Genomic DNA, 19,956 nt, shown 5'->3' with positions numbered 1-19,956 from the left:
CTCCCAAGCTCTTCTAGCTTGACTCAGGCTGAATGCTCCAAGCCCAGGGCTCAGGTCCTACCTTGCCCACTGCATACCTAGCCTCTTCGGGTGCATAGCAGGTACTCAATAAATGCTTTAGGGGAAGGAGTGAATGAGTCAATGACAGAAAATAAAAGTGCTTCCAGGAATACCAGAGATGGAGAAGGAGAGGAAGGGGGAGAAAGAAATGAAGGCAAAAGAGAAAAAGGAGGAAGAGCAGTGGGGAGGAAGGAAGGTAGCCTCTGAGTGTCTGCTCTCTTTTCCATCTTCCTTTCTGCTTCCTCTTCTCTATGCTTCCCGCAGCTCCCCAGGGGCTGCTGAGGGGCAGCTTCAGTGCCCTGGCTGGGAGATGACCTGCTAGCATCCCCTCTGTTGGGTCAGAGGTGGGCAGGAGCCACAGGATTGATGGGGACAGGGAGCTGATTCCTGGGTGTCTCAGCCCCAACAGATAAGGAGGCTGAGCAGGGGCTTCCTGCAGCCTCCCTAGCTTGGGCCCAGGGCTGAAGCAGATTCCTGGCCTGATAACCCCAGCCAGGCCTGGGAAGTGAGCTGACTCCAATCTTCTGGGCTCTCCAGGCCCAGGCCCAGGAAGCCACAGGCCTTCACCCACCCCCAGTCTCCATGGTGGAAATTAGTGGGGATGATGGGGTGGGGTCCACGGCCTTGACCAAAGTCATTCAGGTGAGGTCTCCTCTAGCCTGGGGGAATCACTCAGAGACCCTGGAACATCCCAGAGAGAGCTTGTCAGTGGAAGTTGCCTAATCCAAACCCTTCATGTCACAAATGGGGAAAGTGAGGCCCGAGGAGGGGAGGTGGACTTCCAGGGTCACCAGCATTTAGGAGCAGAGCCAGGCCTGGAATCTAAGCTTCTTGATGGGCAGCTCTGGACGCGTGCATTTTTTCTTTTGATGAGACAGGGTCTTGCTCTGTTGTCCAGGCTGAAGTGTGGTGGTGTGATTGGCTTACTATAACCTGGAACTCCTGGGCTCAAGTGATTCTCCCACCTCAGCCTCTTGAGTATCTGGGACTACAGGCATGCACTTCCACATTCAGCTAATTTTCTTACTTTTTTCTGGAGGTTGGGTCTTACTGTGTTGTCCAGGCTGGTCTTGAACTCCTGGGCTCAAGCAATCTTCCTGCCTCAGCCTCCCAAAATGCTGGGATTACAGGCATGAGCCACCATACATGGAGGCCTTTTTCTTAAAGTCAGGATTATTGAGGTATAGTTAATATACAGTAAAATTCTGTCCTTTTAACTGAGAATATAGCTCTATGGATTTTGTCAAGTGTATCTCACCACGAAACCATCCCTTGAGTCTTATGTCATGGACATCCTTGCATGTCAGTGGAAATAAACAAAATGCCCAACCAGAGGGGTCTGTTTTGTTGTTGTTTGTTTGTTTGTTTTTCCCTAAAGGGAAAGGTTTTACAAGAAAGTATTTAAGCAATACTCTAGGGTTGGGCATGGAGGTTGCTTCCCATCCTTCACATTGATAAACAATGCTAGGGTGAGGATCCTTCTATCTTGTGCTTGGGAGGAGTCTGATCGCAGTGCAGTCATGGGTCCTAGGTGGGCACGAGTGTGCCTTGTGCTCGCCTCCCAGACCCCAGCACCCTTCCATCTCTCTAAGCCCCTGCCTTCTCCCTCCCTCTCCTCCGGCTGTAGGGAACCGGCTGGACGAGGGCTCGGATGTGGAGTCAGAACCTGACCTCCCACTGAAGCGCAAGCAGCGCCGCAGTCGGACCACATTCACGGCCGAGCAGCTGGAGGAGCTGGAGAAGGCCTTTGAGAGGACTCACTACCCAGACATATACACCCGCGAGGAGCTGGCGCAGAGGACCAAGCTGACCGAGGCGCGTGTGCAGGTGAGGAGGCACCTGCGGTGTCGGTGCTGCAGATATACTCCAGAGATTCAGAAGTTTGGGATGGCCAAGATCTGTGGGTTTAATGGGACCCCTCGTGGGGTTTACAACAGGTTCAGGGGGTTGTGTAGGCAAGTAATGCCACCGGCATTTGATGCAGAGTTAGTAGGCAGCAAATGTTGGTTGACTGAGAGCTGGACAGCCCAAGGAGGAGGGAAGAATGAAGGGAGAGATAGAGGGAAGGGGGGAAGAAAAGGAAGAAGGTGGAAGGGAAAGAAGGACGAAAGAAGGAATGAAAGAAGGGAGGGAGGCCAGGTGTGGTGGCTCACACCTGAAATCCCAGCACTTTGGGAGGCCGAGGTGGGCAGATCACATGAGGTCAGCAGTTCAAGACCTGCCTGGCCAACATGGTGAAACCCCATCTCTACTAAAAACACAAAAATTAGCTGGGCGTGGTGACGGGCACCTGTAATCCCAGCTACTCGGGAGGCTGAGGCAGGAGAGTCACTTGAACGTGGGAGGCGGAGGTTGCAGTGAGCCAAGATTGCGCCGCTGTACTCCAGCCTGGGTGACAGAGCGAGACTCCATCTCACAAAAAGAAAGAAAGAAAGAAAGAAGGGAGGGAGGGAGGGCATTAGTTCAGCCAGAAGAGAGGGTTTGGGGAGTATAAAAATCTCCAAATCTCTGATGAGCAGAGGAAGTGATCAGGAGAAAGATTTCCAAACAAGCTTAGCTTCTTCAGATGGGTGATGAGTGTTCTGTTACCGGAAGCATGCACGTAGGCTGGGTAGGCCAGTTCCTGGCAGGTTAGATGCCTCAGGGCAGGGTGGGCAGCCCCCAAAGACCCTGAACATCCCCTCCATGGCTTCAATATATGGGAAGGAAGAGGGGAGAAGAGCAAGAGCCTCCCGACGGCTCGAGGACTGCCCCGCCTGCTCTCTGTCAGTGGGTTGAGGGGCAAAGGCCTGCTGCAGGGGGCCTGGGGACATTGCCTCACCTCCCCAGGCCAAACTCTCGGATTCTAGGAGGCCTACAGCTGTTCTCCAAGTGCAGGAGCCTCTCTGGGGATCTGGCTGGAAAGGGCTGAGCTGGAGGGTTGGGGATGGAGGAGGAAGAGCCGGGACAAGTCGTGATGAACGGCTCTTGTGGGAATCCATTCCCGGGCTGTCTTCTCCACGGATTGGGAGGCATAGAGAGAGGGGAAAGATCCCCATTACCAGAATCTAAGCAGTGCTCAGGGAGTCAGAGCGGCCTGCAGAGGGGCCACCCCAAACTGCTGACGGCGGGCACTTCCATCCAAGAGGAGCCAGCCTTTGCCCGGCACCCACTTGGTGCCAGTGGCATTGCTGGGGCTGCTTCTCAAACGTGACCTAGTGGAAGCTCAGACCACCTTGTCGGGTCAGCATGGTCACCCCCTGCAAGCCACGGGTGCAGAAACTGGAAGTTCAGAGAAGCAACATGCCCAGGGGCACAAGCTGGATGGGGGCTGAGCCAGGCCCAGCTGCTGGCAAAAAACCACGTCCTTTCCATCCAGGGAAACGAACAAGCTGAGTCACAAGCTGAAATTTGAAAGCAACTGGGACAATCCTAGAAGCAAGGGACGTTTCAGCACTCCAGGACCCAGCGGACACCCCTCCGCCCCCTGTCCTCACTCCCAGATTAGGGGCCCTTCGCTTCCTTTGAGGGAGACCCCAAGGGGAAAGAGGCGGGAGGCAGCAGCCAGCTCATCTCATTCCCTCCCCTCCTGACCGAGGTGATATCTGAGCTGACTCCAGGCCTCCCTCCCGCTCTGATCCTCCTGCAGCTGTTCTCCTGGGCACATTCCTGGGCGCTTTCTCGTTCCCACGTCTGGCGGCCACGGCGGCTTCCCACCACCTTGAAGCCTGACTGCTCCTTGTAAAATTTCCTGGCTGTCAGAGCAGTGCTTTTATTGGCCCAGGGGACTCAGAAACAGGTGTCACTCAAGGTCCACGGATGGAGGGGGTCTGGGAATGGAGAGGCAGCCAGAGCCCAGGCAAAGCCATCCTGAGGGGGCGGGGCCCGCCTCCTGCGTCTTATTGACTTCCTATCATACTCTGGGCTTCCCCAGTGCATGGAGCTCCCTCTAGGGCAGGGCAGGGACTCCCCATTAGACCAGAATCTCTCACAGGGCAGGGCTGGATCTCCCCATTTAGCCTGAGAGCTTTCTCAGAGAAGAGGGAACAAAAAACGTTTGAGTTTTTAAAGAATAAACGGACTGGTGCGGTGGTTCACTCCTGTAATCCCAGCCCTTTGGGAGGCCGAGGCAGGTGGATCACCTGAGGTCGGGAGTTTGAGACCAGCCTGACCAACATAGAAACCCTGTCTCTACTAAAAATACAAAATTAGCTGGGCATGGTGGCGCATGCCTGTAATCCCAGCTACTCGGGAGACTGAGGCAGGAGAATCGCTTGAACTCGGTAGGTGGAGGTTGCAGTGAGCCGAGATCATGCCATTGCACTCCAGCCTGGGCAGCAAGAGCAAAACTCTGTCTCAAAAATAAATAAATAAATAAAAATAAAATAAAATAAATCAAGAACATTTAGCCTGGAGAAGTGGAGACTTGAAAGATACGGCTGCTCTGAGCATCCCCAAAGGGTTAACCCAGGGCCAGGGTCAAGAGAGGAGCATCTAAAGTCCAACATGAAGGTCTGCAGGAAAGAGCTCAGGACTGAGAGCTCAGGGTTCCTGCCTTTGGTCAGCTGTGTCACCTTCAACAGGTCAATTTCCTTTCCTGAGACTTCGTTTCCTGTCTGCAAATAAGGTGATAGAACTCAACAATTACTAAGACCCTTACATTTCTGGGATCCCTATTTACTGACAATCAGGGAGGCTTTGTGAGGTGATGAGATTCCCATTACCAGATGTGTTCAAACAAAAGCACAATGTCCAGTCAATCAGGGACCCTGAGGTCTTTGAGTTATGACCTCAAAGTCCCCTGAGTACTGCTTACATTGTATGGCTTCATACATTTTAGGTCTTGGTCTTTGATTCTAAAGGCCTGTGGTTCTGGGATTTTGCAATCATATAATATCTCATCTCAGTGGACCTGGCAGATGGGTGGGTTAGTGGATTGGTTCAGGGTAGGCTTGGAGCCAAATACCTAGATGTGGATTCCAGCTCCATCTCTTACCCTTTCCACCCTCCACCCATCTCTCACAGGCAAGATGATGATAATGATGTCTACCTTGCTCTGAGGATTAAATGATTACGTGTAAAAAAAAAAAAAAAAGAGGAAGTACCTGCACACAGAAGTGCCATAAATGGGGGTTGTTCTTACTAAAACTCTGCCTGTTCTTGGCAGCTCCAATTCTAGCCACCTTTGCAGCTCCAGGTACATTCACCCAACAGTCATTTATGGAGTACTTGCTGTGTGCCAGGCACTGTTCTAGGCATTGGGGATTCACTGGGCAAAAAGCTCTGCTGTCTTGAAGCTGGCATTCTCATAAATACGTGCACAGGTAAACATGATGTCAGGTGGGGATCTGGTCACCAAAGAGTGGCCTGTTATTCTCTCTGGCTCCCTCAAGCTCTGCCTTCCTGCAGGGGCCGGGAGCCTCTGCTTGAAGCCTGCTAGATGTTACCAGTGCCTGTAACACCTCTGCCTCAGCCAGGAGAAAGCCAGAGCCACATGAAGGGCAGCCAAGGGGGTGTCAGGCAGGAGAACCCATGCCTGGGGACCCATGACTCCTTTCTCTGGAGTGATACAGTGATATATCTTCCTTAGAGGTGAACAGACCCATTTTTTCCTGGGTGCCACAACCCTGAGCCTGTGAATTTCTTCTAGAAATAGAGGCTGCAGGGCTGATAGGTCCCAAGGTCACCCCATGGCCTCTCCCATGACTGCCTGTGATGACTTCCCCATCCTTCAGATGATCAGCACCAGGAAACTAGGGCAGTGTACAACGCCTCTTTACTTTATGGTCCTTGGAACCCTGCTCTTTGCTTGGGGTAGGGGTAGGATGTTCTGAACAGAAATCCCATTGTGGAAGCACTACAGAGATTCACTAATTAACAACTTACACTGAATCTCTTAATAACACTAGGTAGCATTCATGGTGCATTTCTTTCTTTTTTTTTTTTTTTTTTGAGACAGAGTTTCACTCGTCACCCAGGCTGGAGTGCAATGGCGCAGTCTCAGCTCACTGCAACCTCCGCCTCCCGGTTTCAAATGATTCTCCTGCCTCAGCCTCCCAAGTAGCTGGGATTACAGGTGCCCACCACCATGCCTGGCTAATTTTTTGTATTTTTAATAGAGACAGGGTTTTGCCATGTTGGCCAGGCTGGTCTTGAACTCCTGACCTCAGGTGATCTGCTGGTCTTGGCCTCCCAAAGTGCTGGGATTACAGGTGTGAGCCACTGCACCCAGCCTTCATGGTGCATTTTTTATGTGCCAGGCATGATGGCTCACCAGTCTACATATGTTATGTTTATTAATTCTCACCATGACCCTGCGGGGTATGTGTGATTCTTCTCTCCATTTTGCAGATGAGAAAACTGAGATGTAGCTAAGGAAAGCAACTTCCTAAAGCACAGCTATACATATACACAGTGGAGTACTATTCAGCCATAAAAAAGAATGAGATCCTGTCCTTTGCAACAACATGGATGGAACTGGAGGTCATTATGTTAAGTGAAATAAGCCAGGCACAAAAAGACAAACTTCACATGTTCTTATTTATTTGTGAGAGCTAAAAATTAAGGCAATTGAGCTCATGGAGATGAGAGTAGAAGGATGGTTACCAGAGGCTGGGGCGGGTAGTGGGAGGTGAGGGGAGAAGTGGGGATGGTTAACGGGTTCAAAAAAGGAATAAGGATAAAGAAGACGTATTTGTATTTGATAACACAATAGGGTGACTATAGTCAATAATAATTTAATTGTACGTTTAAAAATAACTAAAAGAATATAATTGGACTGTTTGTAACACAAAGGGTAAATGCTTGAGGTGATGGATACCCCATTTACCCCGATGTGATTATTATACATTATATGTCTATATCAAAGATCCCCTCTATCCTATAAATATGCATGCCTACTATGTAGCCACAAAAACTAAAACTTAAAAAAAAGATACAGTTCAAAGTGACTGTGCTGGGACTTGAACCCAAGTCTATCTGCTCAGGTTCGTTTCCTCTGTGCTACATGAAGAGAAGGGCCAGATGGAATATTGGACACACTACACAGATGGCATCAACTGTACCCTACTCCCAACGCAGGGTATTGAGAGAAGGATCAGAAATGAAGAATAAAACCCAGCACCTGCTTTCAAAGAACTCAGTCCTGACCAGAGATTCTGGGTAGGGTGCTGGGGCTGTCACTGTCCCTTTTAGAGCATTTATTTCCCTCTCTGTAAACGGGCAGCTCATACGAGACGCTGGCAGAGACCCTTCCAGCTCAGCTATCTCAGAGGGTCTCTAGCAGAATGATACTTACCTGTGGCTGACACTGTTCTAAGCATGTTGCCTGTGCTAACTCATTTGAGGTCCAGAACCACCTAGGAGGTGGCTGTTATTAGCCCCATTTTATGAAGAAACTGGGATAACAAAAATTTTCCCATCTTAGGAGTTAGAGGCAGAATTCCATCCCAGGCAGTTGACTCCAGAATCCCTGCTCTCAACCATCCTGTTACACTTAGTGAGAAGGGAGGTGCCTACTGGGAGGGAGGTGAACCTAGGGACATAGGACAATGAAGGAAGAAGAGATGACAGAATTGGCAACAAAGGCATGCCCTCTCCTCCAGGAAGTCCTCCTGGATTCTGAGAGGCAAAGTTGGAAGCCCCTCCTCTGAGCTCCTTATCCAACCTTGCATGTCACTCCATCTGAGCTTATTGCACTGAAAAGCAGCTGCTCTTTGACTCGTGCCCAGGCAAAGGGCAGTTTGAGGGCTAGGAGTGGGTCCTGTCCATCTCTCTAGCCTGTCTTGCTTGGCACAGAGAGGAGTCCCAGTAAAAGTTTGAGAGGAGAAGGTGGGAATAAAGAAGGAAGGGAAGAGTAGGAAAAGAAAAGGAAGGGATTAGAAGGGAAGGGAAAGAGGAAGAATGCATCCAACTTTATTCAGCATTCTTTTTTTGAGGAAAAGATGAGCAGCACCTAAGGACCTGCTGCTACATAACGAACTAGAGAGGCATATCCCAAATGCCCATCGTTCTCCCACCCACCCAAGATGTTCGCCACCTTCACCTATTATCTATATTGTTATTTACTTTTCAACGAAATCAATGTGTTTTAAAATAAAAATGCACAACACTCCCATAAAGGGAAGGCAATTGTTAAAATACACACACACACACACACACACACACACACACTACACACAAAGGGAAACAAAACAACGTGATTAAAGCCTTTCAGGAAAATGTCACCTGCAAACGCCTCGTCTCCCTGCATTCAGAAGGGAGATTGGCACAGGTTAGAAAGGCGCTGAGGATGCATTAGCACCAAACTGAGACCCCTCTTCCCCGCTTCTCCATGCCCAGGAGGCCTGGGAGAGAAGTGGAATGGAATAACTTTCCCATCCTCATGTCCAGGTTATTGAATTCTGTTTCTCCAACAGGGAGCAGTGGCAGGAGGCCCACTGTTTGGGAAACACTGAATTAGTAGAAAGACCTCCCCACACCCTTCCCGCAGAGCCTGGAAGCTCGGAGGCAAGGCCATTCCTTGCAGGGCTCCCTCCAGCATCCCTGCCACTCCAGGGTGCCCCGGGGAAGCCCTCGGCGCCCTGTGGAAGTGGGGAGAAGCCAGGGCTTTGAATCCATCGGGAGCCAGTCGTTTTCCCTCTAGGCTTGGCTGCCTCCTCTCCCTTTCTCTGTGAAACCTCAACAGGTGAAAGCCGGCAGCTCTTGTTTATCCAGCCTGCAAAGCTGAACGCTGCTTTTCCCACCCGGGAAGGATGGCTCTAGGGGTGCATAAGCGCCCTCCACCTGGCTGCACTCCCCTCCCCCATCTCAGCAGACACGGTCCAGAGATTTGGGGGTCTTGGGTGATCAGGTGCCAGGGGAGGTGGCGGCCTTCACCCCCCATCAGGATGGAACACCAACCAAGCCTTGTAGCCCCAGCCCCAGCAAAGGCACCCCAGTGCCAATCCTGCCTCCCCTTGTTCATTCATTCATTCATCATTCACTCCTTCATTCATTCGACAAGTATTCCTTGAACACTTACTGAGCTCCAGGCATTGGGCAAGGAATGCATGGCCTCTGTCCCGTGGAGCCTGAGTCTGAGGGGGACATTAGGAGCAGCACAGCCAAGAAACAGATATATAGAATCATTGATCCTGTGGGGAAGCACACAGGTAGGAGGCCCACCTGACAGAAGGCAGAGAACCTACCTGAACCCACCTTAGATGCGGCGATTAAGGAGTAGGAGTAGGAGGAAGCATTTCAGCTGAGCTCTGAAGGCCAAAGAGCCAGCTGCAGGAAGAGTGTTCAGGGGAGAGGGAACAGCATGTGCAAAGCTGAAGGTGGAAAAGAGCCCCCTCAAGGCTGCCCCAGTGTGCACCCTCATTCTCGTCTTTCTCTGACCTGTCCCAGGAAACTTGCAAATCCAGATAAGTGGGCCCTAGAAAGCCAGACTGATTTTTTTTTTTTTTTTTTTTTTTTTTGAGGCAGAGTCTCGCTTGTCGCCCAGGCTGGAGTGCAGCGGCGCGATCTCGGCTCACTGCAAGCTCTGCCTCCCGGGTTCACGCCATTCTCCTGCCTCAGCCTCCCGACTAGCTGGGACTACAGGCGCCCACCACCACGCCCGGCTAATTTTTTGTATTTTTAGTAGAGACAGGGTTTCACCTTGTTAACCAGGATGGTCTCAATCTCCTGACCTCGTGATCCGCCCGCCTCGGCCTCCCAAAGTGCTGGGATTACAGGTGTGAGCCGCTGCGCCCGGCCAGACTGATTTTAAGTTTGAACCTCAGATCCAACACAGACTAGCTATGTGGACTTGGGCAAGCAACTTGACCTCTGTGAGCCTTGGTTTCCCCTTCTGTAAAATGGGAATAGGAGAATACGTCTCATGGGTCTGTGTATGGATTGATACGTGAAGTGCCAGCACAGGAAGGGGAGACAAAAATGTTGGGTTATTATCCCACTAATGTTTGATAAATCCGTGTGTGTGTGTGTGTGTGTGCTTCCTATTTCAAGGAGGCCCAGGGTGTGTAAGCAAAGTAGGGCCTCAGTCTCCAGAGAAAGAACCCGGCTTGCACATCTGGGTCTGAAGTGCAGGTCTCATTCAGGTGGGTTGCAGATGCGTGGCTTCCTCCTGGGGGGCTTCCTGGAGGAGGTGGTCAAGCAGGGCACCAGCATCCCTCCAGGAAGGAGCAGCTGCAGAGGAAAGAGCACTGGCCTGAGAGCCACACAGGACTGGCTGGACCACTGACTCAACCTGGCCCATGGACAAGTCACCCACTTTCTCTGGGTCTTGGTTTCCTCATCTGTAAAATGGGGATAATATAGAACCCCCTCACTGGTGGTTGTGAGGGCAGAATGGGGTCATACCTATGAAATCACTTTGCAAACCGTCCCGTGCTGCACAATGCTGGGGCCTGCATGAGGATGCTGGCTGGATCAGAGGGTGATGGCTTGGGCAACTGGGTCTAGATGTGTTGCAGCTCTCTGCCAGGAACCTGGCCGAGGGGTCTCCATTCTCTGCTCTCCACCTCCCAGGTCTGGTTCAGTAACCGCCGCGCCCGTTGGCGTAAGCAGGCAGGAGCCAACCAGCTGGCGGCATTCAACCACCTTCTGCCAGGAGGCTTCCCGCCCACCGGCATGCCCACGCTGCCCCCCTACCAGCTGCCGGACTCCACCTACCCCACCACCACCATATCCCAAGGTGAGTGTCCTGGCCCCGTCCTGCCATCTCAGTGGTGCCCCTTCCCTTCTTTCTTTACTTTCACTTACAAAGGCTCTTCTTTTTTTTATGACCATTTCTTACTTTCATGTAAGCAGGCTATTGAGAGCAAAAAGATGCAATCCTGCTCTTGAAATTCTTGGCCCTGACACAGAGCAGCCAGGTGGGATCCCCAAGGCAGCCCCTGTGCACCTGTTTAGAACTGAGCTTCTCAAATGGTACCAGGGATCTCCCAGGAATGTTACTAAAATGCTGGTCTGGGTGAGGCCTGAGATTCTGCACTTCTAAAAATCCCCCTGGGAATGCCCAAGCTGGTGGAGCATGGACCAGGCTTTGAGCAGCTAGGATTTGGAGGAGAGGACACTGGGCTGACCTGCTTTGGAAGGAAAGGGACGGATTCTCCAGGGACTTTGGGACCATGCATAGTCACAGTCTTTGAGTTTTTAAAGTGAGAGAGTGACATAAGTACGTGTGTGTGTGAGTGCGTGCATGAGTGTGTGCGTGTGAGTGCATGAGTGTGTGCGTATGAGTGAGTGAATGAGTGTGTGAGTGTGTGCATGAGTGTGTGCATGTGCACGTGTGTGTGTACTTGTTGGGAAGATGTTGGAATCATGTTGGAATCATTTTTTTTTTTTTTAGATTATGTTGGTCTCCAACCTATGACAAAAAAAAATTTACAAAGGGGCTTAAATAATTTGCTGGGACCTCATTTTCTTGCCTCTCTCTGGAAAGATCCATTTTCAGAGATGGAATAAAGATCAGGGTCTCCTTTGAGGACCTGAGAAAGCTCCCTGTGAGGGATTCCCCCCACTCTGGGGTGAACAGCCCTAGGCCAGGCTGGGCTGAGAGGGGTCAGAGCCCTCAGGTCCGCCTGGGAAGGAGGCCTCACTTGAGCCCAGTTCTCCCAGTGGCTTGAAGTATAAGATTCCCTTCTAGCCTTGGAAAGGGATAGGCAGAGGGAAGAAGGTGAGTGGGTGGGAGAGGATAGGGGATCAGAGGGGCCTTGGGAGAGGAAAGGAAAGTCTGGGTCCCAGGAGAGAAGGTGAGCCTTGTAGGGGAAGAAGGGTTCCCTCCCCCCACCTCACCGGACCTTGCTCTCATTCTGTCACCCCCCAAGCCCTGTCCCAGCACACACCAGGAATACCACTACTTGATATTGGCCTCATGGGCTGGGCGCAGTGGCTCACAACTGCAATCCCAGCACTTTGGGAGGCTGAGGCGGGCGGATCTCTTGAGGCCAGGAGTTGGAGACCAGCCTGGCCTACATGTGAAACTCCATCTCTACTAAAAATACAAAAAAAAAAAAAGATTAGCTGGGCATGGTGGCGTGCATCTGTAATCCCAGCTACTCAGGAGGCTGAGGCAGGGGAATCGCTTGAACCCAGGAGGCGGAGGTTGCACGGAGCCCAGATCACGCCACTGCACTCCAGCCTGGGCGACAGAGTGAGACTCCATCTCAAAAAAAAAAAAATTAAATTTTAAAAAAGATAGCTACCTCATAAAGCCTCCTCTTAAATGACTGGCAGGCTGGAGTTCTGGAGGCCAAGGAGAGAGTCAAAGAGCCCCCTCCAGCACCACTGTGACTTGGTAAGATAAATTGAACCAGTGTTGAGGGTCCCAGCCTCTGCAAAGCTGCACAGAAGGGCCCAGAGAGCACAGAATAACAGCCTAGCAGCAAAGAACAGAGATGGCTCCAGAGTTAGGCCATTCAAATCCTGGTCCCATCACTCACTAGCCTGGTCATCTTGTGTGAGTGCCCCAAGCCCACCAAGCCTTGGTTTCTTCATCTGTAAAATGGGATTTACAGTCTTGCTTCATACCCTTAGGCAGCGTTTGTAAAAGCACCTGGCAAGTGGTTGACGCTCACAAAACAAAACAGACCGGGTAGATTAACAGAGTCCCCATCAAGGTCTGGCTTTCAGCCCAGCTGACATTTATTGAGCACCTACTGTGTGCCAAGCACTGAGGAACAGTGGCTGGTGTGCACCTGTCTAGGGGTTGTCTAGAATGTTGGGTTGTCAGTCAAGACCTGGCCAGTGCCTACTGCCCTGCCCAGGAGCCAACTTGTCTCATCCCAGGTAGCATGAGAGGGTGGTCCCTTCCCTCCAAGGAATGGAGACCGGGAGGAGGAGTCTCTTGGCTTGCCTTCTGCTCTCAGAGGCCCAGCGTCCAGGGTGAGGCCACTTGCTTAGGACCTCTCTTGGGTCTCTCTACAGATGGGGGCAGCACTGTGCACCGGCCCCAGCCCCTGCCACCGTCCACCATGCACCAGGGCGGGCTGGCTGCAGCGGCTGCAGCCGCCGACACCAGCTCTGCCTACGGAGCCCGCCACAGCTTCTCCAGCTACTCCGACAGCTTCATGAATCCGGCGGCGCCCTCCAACCACATGAACCCGGTCAGCAACGGCCTGTCTCCTCAGGTAGGTGGCCTCAGCTCAGCACCCAGGATCCCACCGCCACGAAAGTCAGACATCTGCAGACAGCACGTGGGTGGAAGCCTTGCGCTCTTTCCTGTATCAGGCTGACTGTGGTCGGGGTTTTTGTTCTAGAATCAGGAATCCTCCCTGGACTCTGTCCTGTGCTCTTGGGTTTCGTTCTAGAATCAGGAATCCTCCCTGGACTCTGTCCTGTGCTCTTGGCTTTTCACCAGGAGTGACCAATTCCTGAAAGGCAGGACCATGTCCTATTGGTGGAGAGAATTGTGGATGGGGTTCTGGGCCGGTAACTCTACCCTGATTGGTCAATGGAATTCTGTTTGCTCCTGTGTGATTGGTTAAGTCATTCATTGCCTCGGGGTGCTGTTAGAAGTCACAGGACCTGCTTTGGATGAAGTCAGAGAGATAATGTGGGCGCTGATGGTGGTTATTGGTGAGTTTGGGGAACAGGACTTGATAATGCCGGAAGTCCCAATGAACTTGAGGAACTGATGGGCTCATTTTTTTGTAGCTTCAGCAGGCTCCCAAATATCCGTGGGGGAAGGGATGAAGTGCCCCCTGCCACATGTCTGTGGTGAGAATCGACTGCACATGATCCAAACTGATCTGAAGAGCCATAGTGTGGCAGAACAGTGAAGCCTGTGGCATGGGTCTAAATCCCAGCTCTACTGCTCAGGGGTCTCTGAGGCAAGTCAGCATCTGTGAGCCTCAGTTTATCCCCTATTAAACAAAGAGAGTCTGTAACTAACGTCTCAACAAGAGGTGCTTGCCACATTCAATACGCTAACAGGTCAGAGCACCTAGCCCAGAGCCTGGCACGAAATCAGTGCCAAGTAAATATTAGTTCTCTGGCCCTCCCAGTGTCAGGACAATGTAATTAATATGGGAAACCCATTACCTAAAAGGAGAATAGAAAGAATTCAAAGAAGGCCAGCAAGCTACATCCTGCGGGCCACATCTGTCCAGCTCCCTGTTTTTTGTAAATAAAGTTTTATTGGAATACAGCCATGTCCATTTATTTATGGTGGCTTTTTTGCCACCACAGCAGAATTGACTAGTTTTAAAAGAGATCATATAAGGCCGAGCGTGGTGGCTCACACCTGTAATCCCAGCACTTTGGGAGGCTGAGGCGGGTGGATCACCTGAGGTCAGGAGTTCGAGACCAGCCTGGCCAGCATGGTGAAACTTTGTCTCTACAACAATACAAAAATTAGCCAGGCATGATGGCAAGTGCCTGTAATTTCAGCTACTCGGGAGGCTGAGGCGAGAGAATCGCTTGAACCTGGGAGACAGAGGTTGCAGTGAGCCAAGATTGCACCATTGCACTCCAGCCTGGGTGACAGAGTGAGACTCCATCTCAAAAAAATAAATAAATAAATAAATAGAAAGAGAGATCATGTGGTCCACAAAGCCTAAAATATTTACTATCAGGCCCTTACAGTAAATTAAAAAAAAAAAAAACCCTTGTCTGAAACATTCCCAAGAATGTTAATTTTCTGCTTGTTTGGATTCATTTCTGTTTGCCTCCATTAATTTGTGTAGCTGAGAGTTAATTGCATTTCAGCTCCATCGTTTATTTATGGGAAAACCCTTGAGTAAGTACCTTCCCCTTTCTATGCCTCAATTTTCTCATCTATGAAATGGAGATAAGCCCAGTACTTGCCTCCCAAGGTTGCTGAGGATTGAATGAGATGATCTGTGGAAGGCAGTCAGCTCAGGTCTGGCACAGAGTGAGTGCCCAGTACCTGTAGGCAGCTGCCTGCAGAGGTCCTAATGGTGATGCATCAAGCCCTCTCAGGGTCCACAGTATGAAGGGTGATGCCACTTACTTGTCTGACCTTGTCAGCCCCTGCACTAGTCCTCACCAGGCCACCCCACTCTCTTGCTGGGATTCCAGGTGAGCTAAACCGTGCACATGGAATACAGCCTGTCGGCCAGAATGTCTTCCCTGGGGACCCCAGTTGGCCTCTTTGAGGTTCAAGGTCATGGCCTCCATCTCACTAGTGCTAACCTTCCAGAGCCCTTGAGATGAGTCACAACAGGGTCCCTGAACTGGCTGGGGGAGGACACTGCCGAGATCCAAGGTTTCCACACCCAAGAATAGGGTCCAGGCGTGGCTTGGTGGTACAAAACAAATTTGGGGGAGTGTCCTTAGAAAGCTGAAGAGGGTCTTTGGGGTTCTGTGTGCAGCTGTCTTGCTTTGGAGATGGAGGGCCCCAGTACACATTGGCCAGGCCAGGGTTGAGAATCCGGCACACCTGACTCCATGACCACTGCTTTTCCTAGCCCGCCCTGTCTCACTGTGGGCTGAGGTTTATCCCCAACACAGGACTCTGTCACAGGACAAAAGAGAGACTTAGCAAAGAAGGGGCCCCAGGCCTCCAGAGTGTGGGTCGGGGATGGGAAACCAACCCACTGGTGTGAGCAGTGGATCAAGGGGAAGTATCTCCCCCATGGCAAGGAGACTTCAGAGTTGGATGACATGTTTTCCATCCTTTCCTGGAAGCTCCTAAGTTGGACCCCCAGCCCTCCACCCAGCCCAGAATTTTACTGAAGCTAAAAGTGAGAGGCCTCCAGCCCATTCCTCAGGGCTGGGAGGCTGACATGATGAATCGGAGAAGCTCAGAGGCTCCCATCAAAGGTGTGAAGACAGATGGAGGGTCTGACAGGGGCAGAGGGGACCAGGAGGTGAACAGCTGCTGGAGGAGGGTGGATGCAGGGGCAGCAGGGCAGGCCGTGTGTGCTTCTGTGCGTGTGAACCGCAGAGGTTAAGCTGCAAGCACTTCCTGAAGGACGGGTGCAGCGAGCAGGGCGGGAGTTTCTGGGTCTTGTACAAAAGCTCCCGGGGTTGCTAGGCTCCGACTCCCACTGCCCTCCCTCCTCAGTCTGGGCAGGTGGACTTGACAACATCAGCACATCGCTGTGGTCCTGGGAGGTGTGGGGCCAGGAATCCTCTGTGTATAAGGATCTGTAGGGAGACGCCCTGTGAGGACAGATCTGCCTCTTGCATCCTCTCTTCCCAACAGGACCGGCTTCTTCTATAGCTCACCTGGGCAGGAGGGACAGGTTAAGCTTCCCCCCTGGGCTGTGGGGTAGGCACACTGTCCCTTTCCCCAGGATGGCAGGTCCCTGACACGTTGCCCAGATAGCTGTGGACCTCAAAACTGGAAGGAATTTTTTTCTTTTCTTTTCTCTCTCTCTCTTTTTTTATTTTTTTTATTTTGAGACAGAGTCTAAGTCTGTTGCCCAGGCTGGAGTGCAGTGGTGCGATCTTGGCTCATTGCAACCTCCGCCTCCCGGGTTCAAGCAATTCTCCTGTCTTTGCCTCCTGAGCAGCTGGGATTACAGGCGCCTGCCGCCACTCCCGACTAATTTTTGTATGTTTAGTAGAGACAGGGTTTTGCCATGTTGGCCAGACTGGTCTTGAACTCCTGACCTCAGGTGATCCACCCACGTTGGCCTCCCAAAGCGCTGGTATTACAGGCGTGAGCCACTGCGTCTGGCCGGGATTTTTGTTCTTACAGAAGCCAAAGGGGCTTACACTGGAGGATGAAGTTGTGGCTCTACCGAGAACCTGGGCAGACCCAGGATAAGCTAGCTGCGCATCACGCTGGCCAGCTTGCTACTACCATGGGGAAGACATGCCTCCTCCAGTGGCTTGACCCAAGTCCCTTGTCTCAAACCCAGCCCGGGAAGTGGGGACCACAGAACATCAAGGACTCCATGGAGAATCTCAAGGAAAAGCCATTTACTCATCTCATCTCTGCACATGCCCCCTGGCTTGGAAGGGAGTCACTAACATAATGAATATTTATAGAGAAACTACTATGTGCCAGGCACTGTTCTAAGCACTTGGGATAAATCAGTGAACATGAGAGGAAGACCCTTATATTGTCCTAGTGAAGATGACAGTACAACAGGGTCAGACAGACAAAAAATATAATTTTAAAAGGCATACAGTATGTTTAATACTAGTGTTGACAAGGGCAGCTGAATTTTCTGGAGCGCTTCTAACTTTCAGATCCTGCTCTGGGTGTTTTACATATATTAATCCACTTAAAGGGTAGAGCCAGGATTCAAACCCATGTCTTTAGAGCCTGAACTCTTTTCCTTTTCTTTCTTTTTTTTTCTTTTTTTTTTCTTTTTTTTTTGAGATAGGGTTTCACTCTGTTACCCAGGCTGGAGTGCAGTGGCGCGATCTCAGCTCATTGCAACCTCTGCCTCCTCCCAGGTTCAAGCAATTTTCCTGCCTCAGCCTCCAGAGTAGCTGGGACTACAGGCATGAGCCACCATGCCCAGCTAATTTTTTTGTATTTTTAGTAGAGATGGGATTTCACCATGTTAGCCAGGCTGGTCTTGAACTCCTGACCTCAAGTGATCCACCCACCTCAGCCTCCCAAATTGTTAGGATTACAGGTGTAAGCCACTGCGCCCGGCCTAGAGCCTGAATCTTAGTTACTTGTTCTGTCTTCCTGCCTCTCAGAAATGCCCTCACTTGCACTCTTTTTAGAGATTGGCTGGTGCAAGAAGAAACCATCTAGGGAAGCCACCCCCCATCTATGGAAGCCACCCCCTTCAGTTTGGTGGAGGAAATAGCTCATTCGACTCATGTGGTGGATGAGAAAACTGAGGCCAATGACTCAGGTTAGGGACCAATAGGCAGAGCTGAGTTATATGGGCAAATGCTTTTCAGGAGGTTTAGATACCCTTGAGGCTTGGTTCCCTGATCATCTCCCCTACCCGCCCAAGCCCCAGCCTAATAGGATTAGGGATTAGGCACTCAGCACATGCATGTCCCTGGCTTTGTGCACTGGGTCCTTCTGAAGAGATGTAGGGAAAAGGAATCCTGCTCGTGAGACCTCATTCCTGATGACGTTCATCTGGGGCTAGGATCATAGACTACCCGCAACCCCCAGCCCACTCTCTCCCCTTTGCTCCGGGCTGAGGGCCAGTTACTTGGACAACGACTGTTAGAAAACAACTTAGAGGTGGGGTGCCGTGGCTCACGTCTGTAATCCCAGCACTTTGGGAGGCCGAGGTGGGAGGATCACTTGAAGTCAGAGTTCAAGACCAGCCTGAGCAACATAGCGAAACCCAGTGTCTACAAAAAATTTAAAAATTAGCCAGATAACGGTGGGGCAAGCCTGTGGTCCCAGCTACTAGGGTGGCTGAGGTGGGAGGATTGATTGACCCTGGGAGGTTGAGGCTGCAGTGAGCTGTGATTGCGCCACTGTGCGCCAGCCTAGGCGACAGAGAGAGACCCTGTCTCAAAATTAATTAATTAATTAATTAAAAACATAAAACGACTTAGGATGAAAGGAATCTTTTGTAACGCAAATGACTTTGAATAATGTGACACCTGCAGATTGATGCCTTCATACCAGCCCCTGTCTAGGAATCCCAAGCAGGCCAGGCTCTTAGGAGTAGTGACCAGAGGTAGAAAGGAGAACACAAGGCTGGCCCTTCAGGGATCTCCAGTCTGGTGGGGAAGACACAGCCCCTGTCTTCAGGAACTCATAGTCTGATGGAAGAGACAAAACCCTCATCCTTAGATGCCTTAGTCTGATGGTGGAAGCACAGCCCTCTCTTGGAACAGAGCTCCAAGAGACAGGTGGGGGAGACAGGCATCAGAAAGTCATTCAGAGCTGCAGTATTTGGCAGGCCGAGATCCCAAGCAAAGAACCAGGAGAAAAGTTCTGCCAGTTTCGAGGGTCCCTTGGGTTGAAGGCTGCAGGCAGGGTGCCTTGTGCTGGAGGCTTCCTCATGGCCCAGGAGGTATGTGCCAGGTGGGGCTGGGAGGTGTGGTTAGCTGGAACTTCCTCATCTCCCAACCTTTTTAAGATGCCAACTATATCAGAGTAGGAAGTGGAAACTGAGGCCCAGAGAGGGCCCAATCTCCCCCCAGATTTTCTGAAAATCACACGGTTGGGTTAGCGGCACCTTTGGCTGGGGTCTGGAGGGCTCCTACCACGACCTCGTGGAAGGGGCGTCGGTCTCCCCAGCACCGCTCCTGGTGCTCTTTTGTAGTGTCCCATACTCATCGTCTCCTTTGTTCCTTTCTGGAGCTTAAAACGAAGGAAGCCATAAAGGGATTTACATATTTACAATTTCCCCACACACCAAGCTAATGAAGAATATTATCTAAGCGTGCAGTTAACCACACAACCACGATCACGGCCAACCAGCCTTTCTGTCCTTTCCTGCTTCTTGATATCCTTCTCTCCGGTCCAGCCTGTGCCTTTAGTAATTACGGCGACAGCAATGGCAGAGATCATGCTTACAGAGGGCCAGGTCCCGATGGGCCTGAATGCTGACCCCACTTGCCCTCCTTGACTCTTGGCTGTTATCTTGTGACCCTCATTTTACAGATGAGGAAACCTTCCTTGTCCAGGGTCCCCTGTCCATCCAACCACCTAAGAAACATTTATGGAGCCTCTTCCAGGTGCCAGGTTGTGTGCTAGGATCTGGCAAGTGGCAGAGTTAGGATTCCAACAGTGGCTCCAGAGCTCACTATGCTACTGTACTGTATCTGCCTGGTGAGGTTGGTCTGGTGGTCCATCCAGGGAAGCTGAGGTCCTAAGTCACAGGGGCAATTAATGGCAGAGTCAGGTTCAGAGTCGCTGTCCCCAAACGCCAAGCTTCCTCTTTCCTCCTGAGACCCACAGAAATCAAGCTCAAGGCTTTACCTTTATTTATTTGTGAATGGGGTCTCCTGGGTGCGTCTTAACAGCACATGCCCAGTACTGCCCTCCTGGCATTGTCTGAGGCCTCTGGGCAGCCAGTT

General features: G+C 51.3%; 1 protein-coding gene across 4 annotated transcripts in view; it reads left to right on the top strand.

Annotated features, from left to right (window-relative positions):
* Positions 1–19,956, top strand: part of PAX7 (paired box 7) — a 117,928-nt gene that overhangs the window by 59,304 nt on the left and 38,668 nt on the right. For all 4 annotated transcript variants that reach the window (XM_055354705.2, XM_055354652.2, XM_055354605.2 and 1 more), the window contains exons 5-7: positions 1,688–1,887; positions 10,555–10,720; positions 12,955–13,157. In XM_055354705.2, the coding sequence (XP_055210680.1) occupies positions 1,688–1,887; positions 10,555–10,720; positions 12,955–13,157 (569 nt within the window). The remainder of the gene's footprint in view (positions 1–1,687; positions 1,888–10,554; positions 10,721–12,954; positions 13,158–19,956) is intronic.

This window comes from Gorilla gorilla, chromosome 1 (assembly GCF_029281585.2).
Source record: "Gorilla gorilla gorilla isolate KB3781 chromosome 1, NHGRI_mGorGor1-v2.1_pri, whole genome shotgun sequence".
Lineage (NCBI taxonomy): Eukaryota > Metazoa > Chordata > Mammalia > Primates > Hominidae > Gorilla > Gorilla gorilla.
This window is presented reverse-complemented; position numbering and strand designations above follow the sequence as displayed.